The sequence below is a fragment of the Ostrea edulis genome, chromosome 6 (assembly GCF_947568905.1).
Source record: "Ostrea edulis chromosome 6, xbOstEdul1.1, whole genome shotgun sequence".
Lineage (NCBI taxonomy): Eukaryota > Metazoa > Mollusca > Bivalvia > Ostreida > Ostreidae > Ostrea > Ostrea edulis.
Window position 1 is genome coordinate 19,564,898 of NC_079169.1, and position 20,583 is coordinate 19,585,480.

Here is a 20,583-nt window from a genome sequence, read left to right on the forward strand (position 1 = left end):
CATAAATGTACCACCCTGAATCTCATATCATACCTTATTATAGCTGGCAAAATTATGAAATGAAATTTAATGTCACCACAGAATTTATAATTTCCATTTCTTTCTCTCAATTCACATGGAGACCTCCTTTTTTAGAGTCTTATTTTCTTTTACTTGAATGTTCTAAATTGACATCTAAGGAATAATAATCTTGGAAGAAAAATCTACATGAAAATATTTTCTACTTTGAGAAACAAAATGACAAACATAACTGTTTTAAATGTAAGTCAGAAATAGAAAAATAATTCAATTTAATGCACTTACATATGTAATTGAAAGAAAATTCCTTTGAGTACATGATTTTAGAATGAAAATAAGATTGATTAATATTCAAAAAAGTATTTCAATTTCTTCAAAACTTCGATCTTCAGATGATTTTCCATCCATTGACACCCCAAACGTATGATCACACACATTTAGCAGGAACATATGTTCCTCAAATCTCCTTCACATAACACTTGACTACTTTTGAAATGCAATTTAAGTCTTTTTAGAAATTAACAAAGATGAGTGTACAGATTCATACCCTAGCTGTTGATGATTGCTAAAACTGATCACTACTCAAAACTCTGAAACAAATCTTTATGGATTTTTTTTGTATTTCACACACATTCACACACATACACGTACATGCATACACACATCAAAAATATCAACAAGACACTGACCCTACCAGCCACCTGAGTTATTTAGTTAAAAATATTACTAACCTCAATATGAATGAAATCTATATAATACAGTAACTTTTCTTGCTCTAGGCATGCATTTATATGCTAAATTCTAATATTCAGTAGAAGTATAATATAAGGTGTAATTCATTCCCCCAAAAGCGTCTATACTGATGAAACATTTCACAATTATAAACTTGATATACACTTTTAACACTATTTGGATCTGACCTTGAATCAGAACCCTGGAGTTGCAAGCGTCACAATTTTTGTACATCTCTTTCTGTTTTTCTTGACAATGCATCCATCATTTATAATATTCTAGTGTCAACAAAATTAAAGAAGGATTCTTTTAAATCATAAAGACATGTGATTACTATGACCATTTTGGTTCCATCTATTTGAAAGCTAGTATCAAAACCTTTAGATTCTAACATGTATATATAAACTGTGTTTTTAATTATCAAATACCAAAAAAAACAACCAAAAAACCAACCAACTTTTAGCTATTGATCTTAATCATAGTGTTTTATTTTGATAATTTAATTTACAGATACATGTATAAGTTGTCATAATGTCATTTAATTCTATTTTATTGTTGCATTCCTCTTCTTGCCCTTGTAAAGCACAATCTGATTAAAATAAGATCTTTGATCCGCTCCGTTATTGTTATAAATAAGATCTTTGATCCGCTCCATAACAATAACGGAGCGGATCAAAGATCTTATTGTAACGACATAACAATAACGGAGCGGATCAAAGATCTTATTTTAATCAGATTGTGTAAAGCACCTTAGAGTAATAAACTGTTTTATATAAGGCTGCATGTATATAAATTTTATTATTATTATCACTGATCGAGGTCATGAAATTTACAATTACCTGTTCCTTCTTTACCTAAAAGCATCAATAGCATTAAGGAAGATGTTATCTAAATTTAAATGTTTTACACATAAACACTATATATCAAGTTTGGTTCCTCCTGGAGTCAGAATTTCTACCCTAGGAATCATGATATTTACAAGCTTGATGTTTTGTTTACTGTCACAACAGAAGCTGACCACTAGCAATAGGTCACATGAGAGAACCAATTGACCTAAAAATCTATTAATTAACATGATTGAAATGTTTTAATCTTTATATCCATGATAAGATTTTCTTTATATATTTTATATTGAATTCAATTTGGTACTTTGACCTCTTTATTTTCAAAATAATTGGAATTATGTCTATATACACACATGTGAGAGTTGGCCTCCAGGTGTCCAATGAAGAAATTATGAATAATGGAATGACAAATTAATGATTGTCTAATGCTTACAGGGATGGATCCAGGAATTTTTGAGAGAGGGGAATTTTAGCATGTTATCAAGGGAGGGGGGTCCACCCTCAAAATGTGTTATTTTTACTTTATTTTAGCAAAATTTCCTGAACCAGCACCCCCTCTGGATCCACCACTGGGTTATAATTTACTCCTTCATTCTTGATTACAAACCTAAGGACACTAAATTGTAATTTCACATTTTTTTTTATTTGACAATATTTCATTATCACACAACAGCAAAATTATGAAAGCATATACATGTACGTACAATAATAGCAAATTGATTGTTCTGACATATCATTTGATATACATATATATTCATAAGAAAATTTGAACTATCATGCATATTATGGATTATCAGTCATCAAGTTTTTTGTTGTGTTTTTTTTTTTTTTTTTTTTTTTTTTTTTTTGTTGTTCAAAGTAATTTCACATTTTGAATCTTGCTTATTAATTGATATGTTGATATGGAATCAAATGACATGCATGCACGCAGAAGCTATGTGAAAAATGTCAGATGTTGTGTAGCAATTTGTAAACCCAATGAAAATTGATTACAAAGCCTATTAGTATTCTATATCAGTAAAAGAAAATCCTATTTTAATTCATATTTTGCAATAGATATGATAAAAGGAATAAGCATTTAATAATAATTATCAAAATCTATAGTTTAAAATTGAAAAACAATCTCATAAAAAGTATAACATATATTTTACACATGCATTTTTGTAAACTTTACAAAAGGAACAGATTTCCCCCCTGAATTTATATAAAAATCAGTATTATGTCCTGTGACATTTTGTTATTATGCTTTAATAAACTTCTAATATTGACTTTGTCCTTGCATGGTCATTTTGTCCATTTTTTTTTTATATCTGTACCCAGGTTTTGTCTTGTGACTTTTACCCCAACTAATCCCTTTGTGTATAATACACATTGGATGTTCTTTACAGCTCAGCAAGCCCCTGGCTTTGTTTCTCATTGTTCCTTATCTACAATTACTGGGTGAATGACTTTGTGAAGTTGTAATTTGCCATCTAATACTTTTATAAGCATTTCATGTCATGATCAACATATCATGCTATTTCAGTCAATATTATAAATAATTCATTTGATACATAATATGTAATATTGTAGGCTTATATGGTGATATTTGGAAAATAATGGCAAAGCAATTCTCAGCATGAACATTGAAAATTATGTTGCAATATACATCACCCAATACAAAGGCAAAGGATACATTTTAATTTTTACGTTTAAATTCATATGAAATATTGTGAAATTCATAATCGTGTGAATGCATAGCTGCAGAACTGTAGCTCTTTGAGAAAATATTAATTGGTACAGATCTGTCCCAATATTTTCTCAGAGAGCTACAATTTTGCAGCTAGTGAATGTGGTTAACTTATACTACCATTAAGATATGTAATCTCTTTCTAATATTTGTTTAATTTGTACCTTTTTCATATTGTACAACAAAGTATAATTTAATGCACATTAATCCTCAGATTATAATAATGTTTTTAAATAATTTTTTTTTAGGCTTAATTTTTTTTTATTTATTTGTACAAATAGAAATTAAGTGCATCATAATATATACTTTTAAAGGTAAGATGTACAATTGATACATAATCACTCATACCAACCATTCATACTCCACTCAAACATTTCAAAACTATGGATTATAAATTTTGATTAGTGCAAAATTTGTTAATTTCTATAAGGTCATCTCAAATCTGTTAAAATCATATTAGTGACTTTTTGGGGGAAAACACCTGAAACACTTTTAAAGCCAATTTAAATGGTCCAGGTCAAGCATATTTTGCTTTTAGGCCAAATCTTTGTAAGATCATTTGTGCACTTTGACAATTATTTCTAAATATTCGGGCTAGTATAATGAAGAAGTATGGATGTTTCAATTTTCATTAACATTTAATACCAAAACCATATCTCCTTTGCTTGACCAAAAAAGCCCCCCCCCCCCCCCCCCCTCCACACACACACAAAGTGAGGTCTAGATCCGCCACTGTTTAATCTGTGATTTTGGGGCGAAGTTGGATCAATTTCATTTTATAAACAGGTCCAGTGGTACGATGGATTTTCATTTTCAAGACAAATTAATAGAAATATAAATTGTTAGCCAGTAAAAGAAGTAATGATTTAAATCAGATACTTGGAACAGTGTTGATGTTAACCTATATACTAGTTAGTATATAGGTCCCTGATGTTAACTTATGAAATTCTTATATTGTATACAAGACATTATCCAACTAACAGATAGACTTTTGCAATTATATCTTATGCATTATGAACTGTAGCTAAACAATATCACTATTAAAATCTTATGTCCATTTCCATGTAGTTGGGAATCAATTAAGCTTTCCTGGTTCCGATTTTGATTTAATTTTTATTTTGTGAACATAAATCAATATTTGTCTAATCACAGGAACCGGTAATTTTGTCTGTAATGATAATAATGAGAGTCTATACGATACCACCCCCCCCCCCCCCACCCCGTGTTTTTATTAGGAGGTGGTATTGAATACACCCGTAAATATCATTACAGACAAAATGGTAATATATTTACAAGTGCACTTTACGTACTGTTCTCCACGGGCAAGGGCACAGGCACCGGAAGTATGGATACATGTATTTAGAGATTGGCCTTCTACTGGTATATAATAAAATGATTTTATTATACCGGTAGAAGGCCAATCTCTAAAGCTTACAAAAAAAGCGTGAAACGATTACATGAATCGAAAGAGGGATGAAATAGACTACGAATTCATACATTTCAGAGAAATTATTACCACCAAAAAAAAATATGAAAAAAGGTGGGGGGGGGGGGGGAGGGTGGTAGTAATATCCATATTTAAGGTGCCTGCGGGCAAGGGCGCATCAAGGAATTGTTTAAAGGATGAGCGGATTGCGACCCAAGTTTGTGCCTATTCCGCCCCGGCCCCAAAGATGGGTGAATATCGCAAACTGGTAAAATGACCAGTTTTGTTTAAAACTATGGAAGTAAAGTGGAGTGACTACAACCCTCTCGATCCGCCACTGATGAACAAGAACTACATTACGGGGATTAGGAAGCACAGGGTTCATTTAGAATAATTGTAATCTTTAAGGAAATCTTCGTGGAGCACATTATCGCAAATAGTTGCTGAAATTGAACCTTACCATAATTCCGCCGGCGAGGATTGCAGCTATTTTCACTTTCATATCGCAGGAGGTGCGTTTGATGAGCTATCAACTTATACAGGCAGTATCTCCTCATATCTACATGTACAGGGGCGGATCCAGGAATTGTGGTTACGGGGCGCCACTTTATGAGGCAGTGGGTCCATGGAGAAGCCCTGGTTGGGGCCCAAGGGGCGAAGCCCCCGGAAACTCCTGGGTTTTACAAATTTTATGGGGCTTGAAATATTTCTCCTATTTAGTCATTTGTACTAGATATACATGTATTTTCTATCATTTTAATAAGGTGAAATTAATAAAATGACCCAAATTTTAAGTTTTTTGGAGGGAAAATATTAAGTTCTCCCAATAAAGTAATTAGAAAAATTAAAAGATTTTGTCATTTATTTCTCCGCCTGCGCCCCCTCTAAATCCGCCACTGATGTATATTGCAATAATCTACCAGAATATACTGACACCTTATAGGTGATACTTCATTAGTACAAATGGACACCACCACCACCACCACCACCACCATCCCTCCAAAGGGAGGGGGTGAGACTAACAACGAAAGGGGAAAAACACATTCATAGGCGTAGCTTGGGTTCGAATATTACCGAGGCAGGGGGTCTGCCTCGGCTATCGATATTTTAACCACGTAAAAGGTGGGTTTTTTTTTTTTTACCGAGGCAGCTGCCTCGGTTGCCTCAATGGAAGCTACGCCACCGACATTCCGCAAATTATAATATACATGTAACAGGCTGTCTTTGCATTTAGTCCGAGTTTTTTCAGTTATCTTTTTAAAAGTGTAGATTATCAGTATAGCAATGTGCATACTAAAACAGAACAGTTTCTGCAAACCGAAATTTGCGCAAACTTGATCAGCTTTCAGCAAATTTTCGTTGCGGAAACTACTTGAAAACAACGTAGATATATCAAGTTTCAGCAGGACACACCCAGTTTTTGCAGGGAGAAAGCTTTCAAGATGAAAAATGAGTGCGGAAACTTGACGAAAACCACTTGTACACCTAAGTCTATGTAGTGAAATTTGTATTTTTCATCCATTTGTAAATTCCATGTTTTTAATGAAAAGAACTTATAATAATTGACATTAATAAATACTATGTAATATTGCAGGTAAATTTTGTAGGGTATATAAGCGAGTGGGGGGGGGGGGGGGGGGGGAGGATTCAGACCAGTTTTTAGTGTTAGGAATTGCATGCTTTAGTCCCAGTTTGTGTTACTCTGAAGTGAAGTCCCAATTGGTTATTAAAATGCACGCTTTTTTCTCTCTTCTTTTTATTGCAAAAACTAGCACCAGTACTCTCTAAAGTATTTTGATTGCATATCTTTATTCTTAAAAGCTGTATATTTGGCATGCGCATATTTAATATACATTAATGGAAAAAAAGTCTAAAACTATATCGCATTAAAAGTGTACAAATTAAGTTTACTTAGTTCATTCCCAACATTGGGTGCATGATCTTTAGTTCCTTAGAATGTATTAAGTACTAGAGACACACGTTACATGGATATGAAAACAGACTCAGATTTGATTGATAGGATATTGTTTAAGTTTCCTCTCGAGAATTTTTCACTCATATGAAGACGTCACCATTGCCGGTGAAGGGCTGAAAACATAGGCCTATGCTCGGTGCTTACGGCCTTTGAGCAGGGAGGGAATTTATCGTGCCACAGAAGTTGAGACAGTGGGCCTCGGTTTTTGCGTTCTCATCCGAAGGACTGTCCCATTGGGTCGTCTCTTACGACAGGCAAGGAGTACTGAGGACCTATTCTACCCGGTGTTGTAAAGCATAAGATTTTCCCCCGCATAGACTTTCCCTCCGGAAAAACGGGCCCGGGATAGACATTCCCCCCCCCCCCCCCGGAAAGATGGGCCTGGAATAGAATTTCCCCTTACGAAGAATTAACCCGGGTCCAACCCAACCCCCTAGGAAAAACCGTCCCAGTATAGAAATTCCCCCTAAATGACAGTACACTCCCATTCTTACATTTTAGCTATGTATCTGTTTCCATTTCTATTACTAGAATTCTCTTGCTTATTTAGACCCAGTAATTCTTCTGATTATTTTGTGTGTGTGTGTGTGTGTGTGTGTATCGTGAACAATCATCATCTTATGATTTTTTATAAAAAGGAAATTGCTCAAATCGTGTAATGGTATATCAAAATTCATTCAGACATCTTACGTCTTTATCGTTATTTACAAGTATCTAACATTTGAATTAGTAAAGTTGGGAAGAACTTAAATGATTTTTTAAATTTAAATAAACGAGAAAATTTAATTACTTTTATTTATACAGTTCATCTATTTTACTTTTCAGATATTTTAATTATACATCGTATAGTCGATTTCTTACGAAAAATCCTACTTATATTGACCATCGTTAAAGTCTTTTGGTATTTACAATATGCATTTCAAAGTTTTCAGCGTGTAAATCCAACTTCATCATGTCAACAACAAAAAATATTCGTTTGTTTTATGAATATCGTAATATTAATGAGCGCATATCTATTTCCTTAAACTATTATAACAAATGAAATCCGGAAACAGGGGGGGGGGGGGGGGGTGTTCTATATATACCAGGGCGATTTTTCCGCCAAAGGGGAGACTCTATACTGACTTTGTACATAGGGGGAAATTATATGCTGGGGCGCAATTCCGGGCCCGTTTTTCCGGGGGGGGGGTGTCTATGATACAACACCGGATCCCCACGGGATAAAACATATCTGATATACATAGTACATGTAAAATCCCTACATTAACTGGATACTGGATAGTGGACTACAGGGGCTTTGCAATTGAGGACTAACCAAATCACGGTTAGGGTGGTTGGGGAGGGGTTGTCCCCCTCCCTTACGGGAGAAAATATTGAAGCAGAGCAATTTCAAGCACATTAAATTCTAATCTTTGAAATGATGGGGGGGGGGGGGGGGGGGGGGGGGGGGGGGGGGGGGGGGGGGGGGGGGGGGGATCTCCACACCCCTTAATTCCGCAAATGAGAATGTTAGTTAACTCTATGATAAAATTTAGAAGATATAAAACAGAAAGAATTTTGATACAAGTAAAAAGTTTCATATATTTTTGGAAAATTATTTAGATGTGCAATATTTAGGATTAAGCTCAATAAAAATCCGAAGTATGTAACATTTGATAAGGGTAATTTTCGCATGGGGCGCCTCTATGCCGGCTTGATTAGATCGCGTCGTATACGTACATTTAATGACAGAGTGAAATTTCAGTGTTTTTATTGAAGAAAATAAGTGGTTGTCATAGACAAAAAACTCCGCACTTTTATCGTCTCCAGAGTTAAATGTCGCACTTTTAAAGGTATTTTGTTGATTAGGAATATGCATTGATTGATCACTATTTTACGATCAAGTGTTGCATCTATATATTTTGGAAAATGAACTATACGTGATGGCTGGTCGAGGGGTTGGGGAAAGGGTGGGTGCTTTGATCAGTCCGCTACTAAAGTTTTCCTAGTAATGAAGACAGTATTAGTTCTTCATTGTAAAATCAATTTCCAATATCAACCGTAACTATTTCAACTCCAGTAAAGCTTCCACCAAAATTTACAACAAACAACAAATCATCGATACATAAATGTTCGAGATTATGTCTCTAGGTAGTGTCAAACATAACAACGAAATCTTTCTTTGGAAGCGGAAGACCATAATGATAACAGAGATAACAATGAGGTCTTCAGCTGGAAGCGGAGGACCTGAATTACAGTAAACAAAAAACCCATATATACATGTACTAGACTAGATAGGTTAGGGTCAATGGCTTATGATCTCGTGTCTGACGAAGTGTAACGTGTAGAATTTAATAGGGTAGTTTGTTAATTGGGAATACAAAATGACTGACTAGTGGGGCCACTATTTTTTATTTTATTTATTTAAGTAGTGTCAAGAACAACGAAATCTTCCGTTGGAAACGGAAGACCTTAATGATATCTTATTCAGGTTTCCATTTGGGAGCAGAAGACCTTAATTACAAGACTTGTTCGGTTAGGGTCAATGTGTTATGTTGTCGTGTCCGACGAAGCGTAACGACTAGGATTTAAAAGGATAGTTTGTTAATTGGGAATACACAATGACTGACCAGTTGGGCCACTATATATTTTTTATATCCGAACTAAACATCGTGTGATTATTTCCTGTACATATATGAAGTATTCAAATTGTACATTGCATAGAATATCAGGGACTAAGTAGAGTGATTGATCAGCATTTTTCGTTCAAGTGCCATTTCTATCTGGTCAAAACGAGCCTTTTGTCAATTTTGGACCATAAATCCTGCAGGAGGAGGGGTGGCTTCTGCTCCTCCGCCGCTAAATTTTTTTTTTTTTAAATTTCAAAATATTCAAAAATAAACACCGCACGATTATCTATTCTAAATATTTAAATTATTCAAAATGTTAACGTTGTCTATTTCAACTTTCTATATAGTTAGGAAGCTAAGTGAATAACGCTGAATATTACCGCAGATATCCATTGCCTTCATTTACCTAATTAGTATAGATCAACACAATTATATTTATACGTTTACTTAAAAAAAGTGGCGGATCCAGGGGGTTAAATTGCAATATGAATACTTTACTTTTGAAGAAGAAAAAAATAGAAAACCCAAACAGATAGAAACTCCAAATAAACAATGAAACATACTAGTAAAGATCACAGGAATTTATCACGTACAAAATCAGTATCTAGGTAGTATTAGTGGGTTAGTGTCTGACGAAGCGTAACGGTCAGGACTCAATGGTGAAGTTCGTTAATTGGAATTACACAATGACTGACCAGTGCTTTACGTTCAAGGGTAAAAATGGACCACTTGTCAATTCTAGAAATTGAATTGTGCGAGGGAGAGGGGGATGTTCGCTCTCGGTCATCCACCACTAAAGTTAATAAACATCATATGATGAATTCCTTAACATGTATATATGTAAAGTATTCAAAATTTTAACATTATATCTACTTGTATTTTAACTTCCAATAATGTTACAATGATAGATGAGTACCGCTGTTATAGGCATCACCAAAATTATCTAGCTAGTGGCGGATCCAGAGGGGTAAGAAGTAGGCATAAAATCGTGATAACAGTACTTTGCTTTTGGAATAATGATTAATAAACCCTGACAAGACAACCCTGATATATATATAAATGTCCGTGATCATAGAAATGTATCACATAAAAAATCGATGACTAAGTGGAATAACAATTAATTGTCAATGATAACAGGTTTTCATTCCGAAGCAGACCTTAATTACAATAAACAAGTACATCCATACATACAAGACTAGTTCGGATATGTTGTCATGTCTGACGAACCGTAACGAGTAGGATTTAAAAGGGTAGTTTGTTAATTGGGAATACACAATGACTGACCAGTGTCCCCACTACATTTTTTTTTTTTAATTTCCGAACTAAACATCGTGTGACTGTTTATACCATACAGATATGAAATATTCAAATTGTACATTGTAGAATACCAGGGACTAAGTAGAGTTACAATGGGAGTAGTTTTTTTAATTGGAAGTACACAATGACTGACCAATATTTTCCGTTTGAAAGTGCTTCCGCTCCTCCGCCTCTAAAGTTGTTTTTAATTTCAAAATATTAAAAAATAATCCTGGTATGATTATGTATCCTAGATATTTAAAGTATTCGAAATGTTAACGTTGTTTATTTCAACTTTCAATATAGTTAGGAAGCTAATATTAAGTGAATAACGCTAAATATTACCGCAGATATCCATTGACTTCATTTACCTAATTAGTAGATCAACACAATACGTCTACCTAATAACTGGCCGTTCCAGGGGGTTTAACTGCAATATCAATACTTTGCTCTTGAAAAAGAAGAAGGAGGGGGGAAAACCAAACAAATAAAAACTCCAAATAAGCAATGAAACATACGAGTAAAGATCATAGGAATTTATCACGTACAAATTCAACTCACGATTAAGTAGTGTCAGTGGCAACATAACGGTCTGTATTCAATGATGAAGTTTGTTTATTAGAAATACACAATGACTGACCAGTGTTTTACGTTCAAGGGTAATGTCTATCTGGTCAAAATGGGCCGCTTGTCAATATTAGAAATTGAATTGTGCGAAGTAGGGGTGGGGTGTCGTTCTAGGTTATCCACCACTAAAGTTAATAAACATCATAACATCATATGATGAAGGCATGCCTTTATATATATATATTTATATATATATATAAATGTATGTTCAAAATGTTTACATTATATCTACATTTATTTTAACTTTCAATAAGAATGATAGGTGAGTACATGTACCGCTGTTATAGGCACCACCAGAATTAATTTAGCTAGTGGCGGATCCAGGGGGGTATTATAAGAAGTAGGTATAAAATCGTTGTAACGGTACATGTACTTTGCTTTTTGAACACTGATAAATAAATCAGATAATCCTGATATATAAATGTCCGAAATCATAGAAATGTATCACAATACAAAATCGTTGACTAAGTAGTGTCAATGGATTGATTTAAGGTTTCATGTCCAACGAAGCGTAACGATTATGATTTACGAGAGTAGATTGTTAATAAATTGGGAGTACACAATGACTGAACAGTGCTTTACATTCAATAGTCGTGTATATCTGGTCATTAAGTGGCTGGGGAAATAATTAGTATTATGCGTGAGGGATGGGAATGGGACGGGGGATCCGCCCATTCGCCACTGAAGTTATAATTTGAAAAATAAACATCGTATAGTTAAATTCTTTTGCGTATACAAGGTATTCAAAATATTAACGTCATCTATTTTATCATCCAATGAAATTAAAATGATAAGTGAAGACTGTTGTAACCACACAACTTGTGTAACTAATTAGTGGCGGATCTCGGGGTTAATACATTTGTAAGTAGACCTAAAAATTTGCGATAACATTGCTTTGCTTTATGAGTAAAAAAGTCTACAATACTCATAAAACATTGATACACAAATGTCGAAAATCGTAGAAGTTTATCACTATAAAATCGCTCGAGATGTTTAGAACACTTAAAGCCGAACTTCCCTAGAGTCGAGACGTCTGTTAACCGTTTATTCGGACACGCCTGTCAAAGTCTTTTCGACGCTTAAGGTAATGATAGCAATCGGAGAAAGTACTTTGACTTGAGAATGAATACGATTGTAGAAGGGAGGGAAAGATGGACCGAAGCATGCATTTTGTAAAACGATTCTTGTGTTGTTAAATAATCGAGAATCTTATTTGAGATGTCTGATTCGGTTCACTAAACAACTTAGCATCACCTAGCAGAGTTAATCTTTCACCGTAAGCACTTAACACTAATTTTAGAATATGTAAACAAGTTGTAAGCTAGGCCTATTCCGTAATTCAACAACATATCACAGGAACTGGTAATTTAATATGTAGTAATAATACTGCTACCCTTTATAAAACCACAAGGATGGTGGGTGACGATAATTTTAAGAACTATTTTGAAACGAAGTTTTGAGTGAAGTATCAGCCCTTGTAGGCGCCCCCCCCCCCCCCCCCCCCCATAGCAGCTGATTAGGGAATGGTACGGTATATGGTATATACCCACACTATTATTAATACACTGACAAAATTACCGGTTCCTGTGAACATATTTTAACACCTGACGACATATGAAGGGTTGTGAATAGTGAATGTGAGCAACTGCATGTGAATGCACTGGCAATGGAAGTTGATGTAAATAGATACATGTAGTATGTGCATGTATATATATTTATACATACACATACTATATATTTACATTAACTTACAGTGCCCGTGTGTGAATGAGTATTTCATAGTATTCTTGTCTGCTTGTTGCAATAATATAGTCCCGTCCAATTTTATATGGATATTTTTGTGCAAGGGTTATATGTATACAATTAAAATTGCATGGGGAAAAGTTTAGTAATGCAGAGCTCTAATATCCTATATTATCTCTCATGTTTTTTAGACATTTATTCACAAACACATAGGCCTACACATAAGAGTTTATAATTACTATATATATTTAAAAATTAATGTCATGCCTTGGCTTTTAAGTACATTTTAAGAATCATGACAAACAACACTTTTTAAGATACAATTTTCTGTTTTATTGTTATATTCATGGAATAAAAATCCCATCCTGTGTTTTATTTGGGATATCTATTCCCATTCATGCTCAAATAGGATATTTACTGCCATTTCATGTTCATTATGGGACATTTCCTCCTATGGGACATTGTATCCCATATTAAGTTTAAATATGGGAGTTAAAATCCTATGGGAGAAATTATATTTTTTCTCCCATAGGATTTTTGGTGGGAGTGAAAATCCCCCAAGTGGGATTAAAAATCCCTCCAAAATCCCATGGGATTTTTTGATTTCAGGTGAAATATCTTAAAAACTACAATAGTTACAAGTGTAAATGTTGGTGCATGTCTTGTGAACATAAAATCCCATCTTTTTTTGTAAAGGGTTTATTTGTATCCTTAATAAAAGGGTTGGCGAAACTCCGGACTTTTGTCGTGTCCAGAGTTAAATGTCGCACTGTTATGTAACTTTGCGCAGCAAGCGAAAAACAAGAATTGATGATTCAGATAGGGGGTCAGATTCTGGAACAGAGAAACATGATATTCTGCAGCAGGCTCTCAATCTGGCAGGCATCGTTGACGATATGGATGATAGGGTGCTTTCTAACATCGGTAATGCTGATACCTTAGAACTTACAGATGAAGTTGTGCCACCGACACCCCTAATGGAACATAAAATAACTTTGCATAGAGGTCAGATCCTTAAAGAGATGATCAGAGAGTTTAAGAATATTGACCCTTTCAGTGACATTGTTACCATGACTGTGTTATTGCCCAACGGAGTACCGGAAACAGCAGAAGATGGAGGAGGGGTCACGAGGGACATCCTTTGCGAATTCTGGAACTCTTTTTTTCAAGAGTGTACTTTAGGAAGCTCATTCAAAGTTCCTTGTTTAAGACATGATTTTGGGGAGATTGAGTGGCAGTCCATAGGGAAGATCATTGTTTTCGGATGGAAAAATGTTGGATATTTCCCTATCCAGCTGTCAATTGCATTTTTGGAACAATGTATATTCAGCACCGTAAAAAGCAATCTATTACAAGAGTTCTTGAAGTTTATTCCTGAAAGCGATGCTGTGTGCCTTAAATCCGCTTTGGATGACATAGAGTCTGTTGATATGGACGAGTTTCTAGAAATTCTGGATCAGCATGAAATAAAAAGAATCCCTAGACAAGACAATATTAGAAGAATTCTGGAAGAAATAGCCCACAAAGAACTGGTCCAGTCGTCGATGTTTGTTATCGACTGTATCGGCCCTTTCCTGAGGAAGCTCAGCATATCTGAGGAAGAGCTGAAGGCAATGTACGACAGCTTGTCCCCCACAACCAGAAAAGTTTTAGCTCTATTGAAGTTTCCAGAGGTTATGTCTCCGGAGGAGATCGTTGTGTCGAATCATCTACGGCGATTTGTTCGGGAACTAGACATATTCACCCTGAAAAAATTCCTGCGATATTGCACGGGTTCAGACTTGTTGCTTCAAGACCACATTGACGTCGCATTTGTAAACGTTACAGGATTAGCACGGCGCCCGGTTGCCCATACTTGTTCATGTTTACTGGAAATTCCCAAAACCTACGAGAATTTCCCTGGGTTTAGAACGGAATTTTTGGCGGTCTTGAATGCAAATGTTTGGATTATGGACATTATTTAACCTCTTTTACACAGAATGAGAATACGCGTGTATATAGCTACATGTAGGTTCACCACAGATTGTTGTCTATAAGCTCAAGAAAGCTTTATTTTTGAGTCTGAAATATTGGTATATAGCTTTGGTACTTGATGATACAGGGTTAACATGCACTTTGAATGTATCATTTTATATACAGATGTTTAGCTTTGCTCCAATGCTTTTTGTTTTTAAACTAAGCCTTTATTTTGAGTTTGAAATACTGGTATATGGCTTCTATACTTGTTGATACAGGTTTAACATGCACTTCAAATGAATCATTTTATATATAGATGTTTAGCTTTTTGTTCAAGAACTAAGACAAGAAATGTTTTGTTATTTTAAGAACAGAAACTCCTATAATGTTGCTTCATCAACTTCTTCAATTCTGTTTATCAATAAAGATTTTTTCATAGTTTGTTGTACAATATTTCGTTCTATTTACTCTAATTTTTCACATAGCAGTTCTTTGATTTCCTTTCGAACAAAATCAGAAAACCATTGGTCACATCGCTTAAGCAGTTCTTGTCATTAAACAAACTTGGCAAAGCTATCTTTACAACAGCAATTTGATTCAGAAAAATTATTCTAAGAAGGATTTTAAAATGTCGTCAATGCATTTCAACTATTTTGCCTTTATCTCTTCGAATAAAAGAATGTGAACCTTTCTCTGAACAAACTTAAATCGAATGCTTGTACTAGCTATGTGCCAATTTTGGCTGAAGTTTACCGAATGGTTCTGCAGAAGAGTTTTAAAAGTTGTCAATGTATTTTGACTATTTCCTTATCATTTCTACTTGGAAAAAGAGCGCGGCCCTTCATCTGTACAAATGTGTATGGATCCCCTGCCTGTAAAGGACACTTTGTGCCAAATTTGGTTAAAATTGACCCAATGGTTTTAGAGATTTCAGAAGAAAATGAAATTGTGAATTGTTAACAACGACAACGGGCTGAGGTAAAAAAAACCACAAAAAAAAAACCCCCACTCTTGAGCACTGGGCTCAGGTAAGCTAAAATTCTTCCTTTTCGGATAAAGGCATTGTGGCAGTGAATGTATCAAGGAGAAAAATGAAACCTTGAATTTGATATAATATATTTAGAGGAAATCTAGCAAGTGCTTTAGACATGATTACATATTAATGGGCAACAATTTATAATGGTTCTCTTTGCATGTAGACTTTTAGGCCACCTGATTGAACTCAGTTGACCTATTGAAATTGGTAGTCGTCGTACGTCGTCCGTTAAATATTGAACGTTTTTAACTTCTTCTTGATAAGTACTATTCCAATTCTTTTCAAATTTGACATGAAGCATCTTTGGAAACAAAGGGCACATAAATAGTATACTGTAAATTCCTAATAAAACGCGAGTTATTTATTATCGCGTACATTCGCGAGGAGCATCGATTGCGAAATTAAAGTTTTCGCTTTTTTTTTTCATGATACTAAAATACATGTAAACACTATTCATTAAAACAACATTCTCGAATTTGAGTTCTCGCGATTTGATGTGTTAGAGTCAACTCGCGATATAAAGTACACATTGTCAAAAAAATGACAAATTTTCAAAATCTACAATTGCACGTCTAATAAAAACTAATTGCATAGTAATGTAGAGCAGGAAGTCCTTTACAAAAATTGCATAGTAATATAGAGCAGGAATTAATAAGCCCTCTACCAAAATTGTAAATTGGGTAAATCCCGGGGAGGGTATAAATGTGAAACATTTGAAGAACATCTTTAATGCTATTGAAATTAATTTTAAACTAAACTGATATTTGGAATGATCAGGGAGCCTTTTATAATGATAATTTCATGATACTAGAGGTAGGGGTTTTGGTATTACATGTAGGATGGGACCAAAATGGCCAGTGATGAAATGTGTTTACAATTGAACTTTTTTTCTTCTTCTTGATCACTATTGTTCCAATTATTTTTTTTCAAATTTGGTATGAAGCATCCTTGGGGACAGGGAGGGGGGGGGGGATGAATTGTAAAGTTTGGAACTCTTGTACCCCTGAGGTCCTAGGGCTGGGGGCAAAAACTGCCAAATTTTCAAAGATCTTCGTCTATACATCCGCACATTTAGTATAATGAAGCCCTCTGATCCAGTTGTAAAATTAATGACCCAAGGGTCGGGAGTTCAGGTCCTAGAGCGGGGCCAATATGACCATACAGTGAACATGTATTAAATCTTAGGGTATCTTCTCTTCTTTCAAATATTTTTTGAGTTCTAAAGAAAATAAATGCATGTCCATGAAGCTCCTACTAAAATTGTAAAAATCAATGGTCCCTAGGAAAGCAGTTTAGGCTCAAGGGTGGGGCCAATATGACAATATGGTGAACATGTATTATATCTTAAGAAATATTTTTCTCTACTTCCATGTGTTTAAGAAAACTAAAAGCACAATTATGATGTCCATGAAATCCTTTACTCGAATTGTGAAATTCATGGGTTCAGGCCCTAGGTTGGGGCCAATATGACCATATAGTAAATCTTACGACAAGTAAAGGGTACCGAGGACCTACATGTATTATAATCCGGATCCCTACGTGAACAGTTGCTATATACAGATATTATGGTACACTGAATCTAAAGCAATAAATGGAAAACAACAGTGATGACTAATAATGAAACAAAATAATGCAGACTCTCTAAACTTGTTTTAAATTTCATTTGACATACAAAATCATTCACAACTGCGAAAGAATCGCCTCTCTGAGACTCAAGTATAACTCCCTTGCGCAATCTGCGTCTTCTGGCATAGCATCACCTGCTTCCTCCATGATATCATAACATAGTTCTTTAACAGTCTCATCACACGGGTGTTCTGGTTTCGGGGTTGTCTCTTCTTCGCACAGAAGAACTTCGTGTGAATCAACAGGGCAAAGCTGGTTTTCATAACCGTACAATTCAGGTAAGGTGTACATCATGAGAGGACGGTTTCCTTCGCGAAGGATATTTGAGCTCGATGAAAGGGTGTGCGTGTTCCACATGGTCGTCAGCATATCCAAATCTCTCTATTAAAAGAACCACATGAGATTAAAAATTGCGTGAAATTCCAATTTGCAAGCATTACATTCTGTCATTTTCAATAAACACAAAATGACCCTAATTTCAAGCGAATCTCTACAGGCTTTCTTTGATATTTAGTAATGAACAAATGCTACTGCAACAGACATATGCAAGAAAACATCTCGTGTGTGTGTGTGTGTGTGTGTGTGTGTGTGTGTGTGTGCGTGTACGTGCGTGCGAATATACAGAATAAGGTTCATTTTAATCTAGTACCTGAATTAGCTTGATGAAACAAAATTGCACTAGGCTTTTATCCAAGAAACTGCCACAAAATGAAGTATCATTAATATCAGTGGAGAGTCCTTGGAAAAGATCCATCCAAAATTGTCCGACTTTTTTCCTAAGGCATCCCCAGAACCACTCAATTCTTTGATTATGTGTGCTCTTTCCATAAAGGAAGCTCTTTGATCCCGACAGCTCATCTTGGTGGTTTCGTCTCAGAAATATCTGCATTTGTTCAATATGGGTATTCTCCGTTCCCATGTCAGATCGAATACGCATAGGACAACCCGATTTACGTTTAACAGCCTGAATGTAATAATATGCGATTACTTTGGGGTCACTGTTTGTTGTGCTTGTTTCAAGCCATACAATATTCCTTGAAAACCCGTCAATGCATCCGTTGATGGCTATTCCATCAGGCTTTAATTTGTCATAGGAATCAATGTGCCAGACAAAGTTTGGTCCCTTGCTTTTATACTGACGTCTCTTTAAACGATGTCTCTTTCGTGCTGCTAAGCCCTCTGGATCAAGAATCTTCATTATTTCATAAACAGTGTCTCTCGGAACACGAAGATTGTTTTGAATGCATTTTAAGTGCATCCAACGATAGCCATACAATCGACCAGATGTTTGATGCTCTTTACTTATAAACATCGCGACATCTAGTAGATCACTGTAATCCTTTCTTCTTCGTAACTTCAATCGTCGAAGAGTGCGCTTCAAAGTTGACATACTGATGATAGTACGATGCGCTAACGCCAGAAATGCAAGTATTTCTGCATTGGATAAACCAAGTTCAAAGTACAATCTAACATGCTCCTCCATCCTCATAAGCGAATACTGTGATGTCAAAATGTTTCCTATTATATAGCAAAATAAACTCGTAATTACGACTTATTATCTCGTTATTACGACTTATTTTCTCGTAATAACGACTTAATAAAATTATCTCGTAATAACGACTTATTATCTCGTTATAACGACTTATTATCTCGTAATAACGACTTATTATCTCGTTATTACGACTTATTATCTCGTAATAACGACTTAATTATGTCGTAATTACGACTTATTACCTCGTTATAACGACTTATTATCTCGTTATTACGACTTATTATCTCGTAATAACGACTTAATTATGTCGTAATTACGACTTATTATCTCGTTATAACGACTTATTATCTCGTTATTACGACTTATTATCTCGTTATTACGACTTACTATCTCGTTATTACGACTTATTATCTCGTAATAACGACTTAATTTTGTCGTAATTACGACTTAATTATGTCGTAATTACGACTTAAATTTCTTTTTTTTTTTTTATATATTCTAATTTGACCCTTCTAGGCTTTCGTACATTAACATTCAACGAAGTTATTAATATTTTAATTATGTCTCTCCTCTTCTATGGGGAGACATATTGTTTATGTTCTGTCTGTCCATCTGTCACGAAATCATATGATCTCTTCTCCTCCTAATAGTGATTTAGTGTGTTGAGTTACTTTAATTCCAATGAAACATGAACAATGTTGAAAATCATGTCTTAGTGGTCCTGAGGTATACAATATTTCAGATATTATATTATGCATGGAACAGGAGTTACCTGATGTACATGTAAATTGGTATAATTGCACCTGGTATTATGTATATGTGTTAATAATACATGTACTTTAAAACTTTTAACACTTCAATATTGTAATGTTTATCTGTATATGGTCATTTTTCGATATTAGTGCAATCATACCAATAGTAAGGGCAGAAACTCTCATGACAAACTAGATCTATGAGGAAATTCAACTTACATTATGAAAAGTACTGCATTGACCATTGATTAAAAAAACTAGCTTTTACATTTATTAAATATTTAAAGAAAAAAACAATGTCTGCCGTGTCATGCGGGTCTTGGGGAATTGTTTGAATTAATGACATTATGATATGTATTGTTTTGGCATAAATCATTTCTTGCATTTGTAGAAATTGTCCTTAAAGGTGTATCATGGTACTAATCTTTTTCAATTTTCTAGTATTGACTTGTATGAAATTTGCTATTCCTTTGAAATATTATTTAGACTGTAAGATGCATGTATCATTTAATTTCATTTGATCAGGGTTTACTTACAATTGCATCGATTTTTCAGAAAATTTGCATGTCCTTTGACAGAAATAGGACTCGACCCATCAATGGATGTGCTTGATCAGTCTACTTGCATATCATAATGAAAAATCTTGGTTAACTATTACAAATGTTTTAAAATTTATTTCTGTCAAGGAGTTCCTTATATACTTTACATTACAATTCATAGA

At 34.7% G+C, this 20,583-nt stretch overlaps 1 protein-coding gene across 1 annotated transcript; it reads right to left on the minus strand.

Moving 5' to 3' along the window:
- Positions 1 to 17,672: 17,672 nt before the first annotated feature.
- LOC125647041 (uncharacterized) lies at positions 17,673 to 19,302 on the minus strand. The gene is made up of 2 exons (XM_048873737.2): positions 18,268 to 19,302; positions 17,673 to 17,999 (listed from the first exon to the last, which is right to left on the minus strand). Exons 1-2 carry the CDS (start codon positions 19,105 to 19,107, stop codon positions 17,673 to 17,675), a joined length of 1,167 nt encoding a protein of 388 aa, XP_048729694.2. The 5' UTR covers positions 19,108 to 19,302.
- Between the last annotated feature and the right edge of the window lie 1,281 nt (positions 19,303 to 20,583).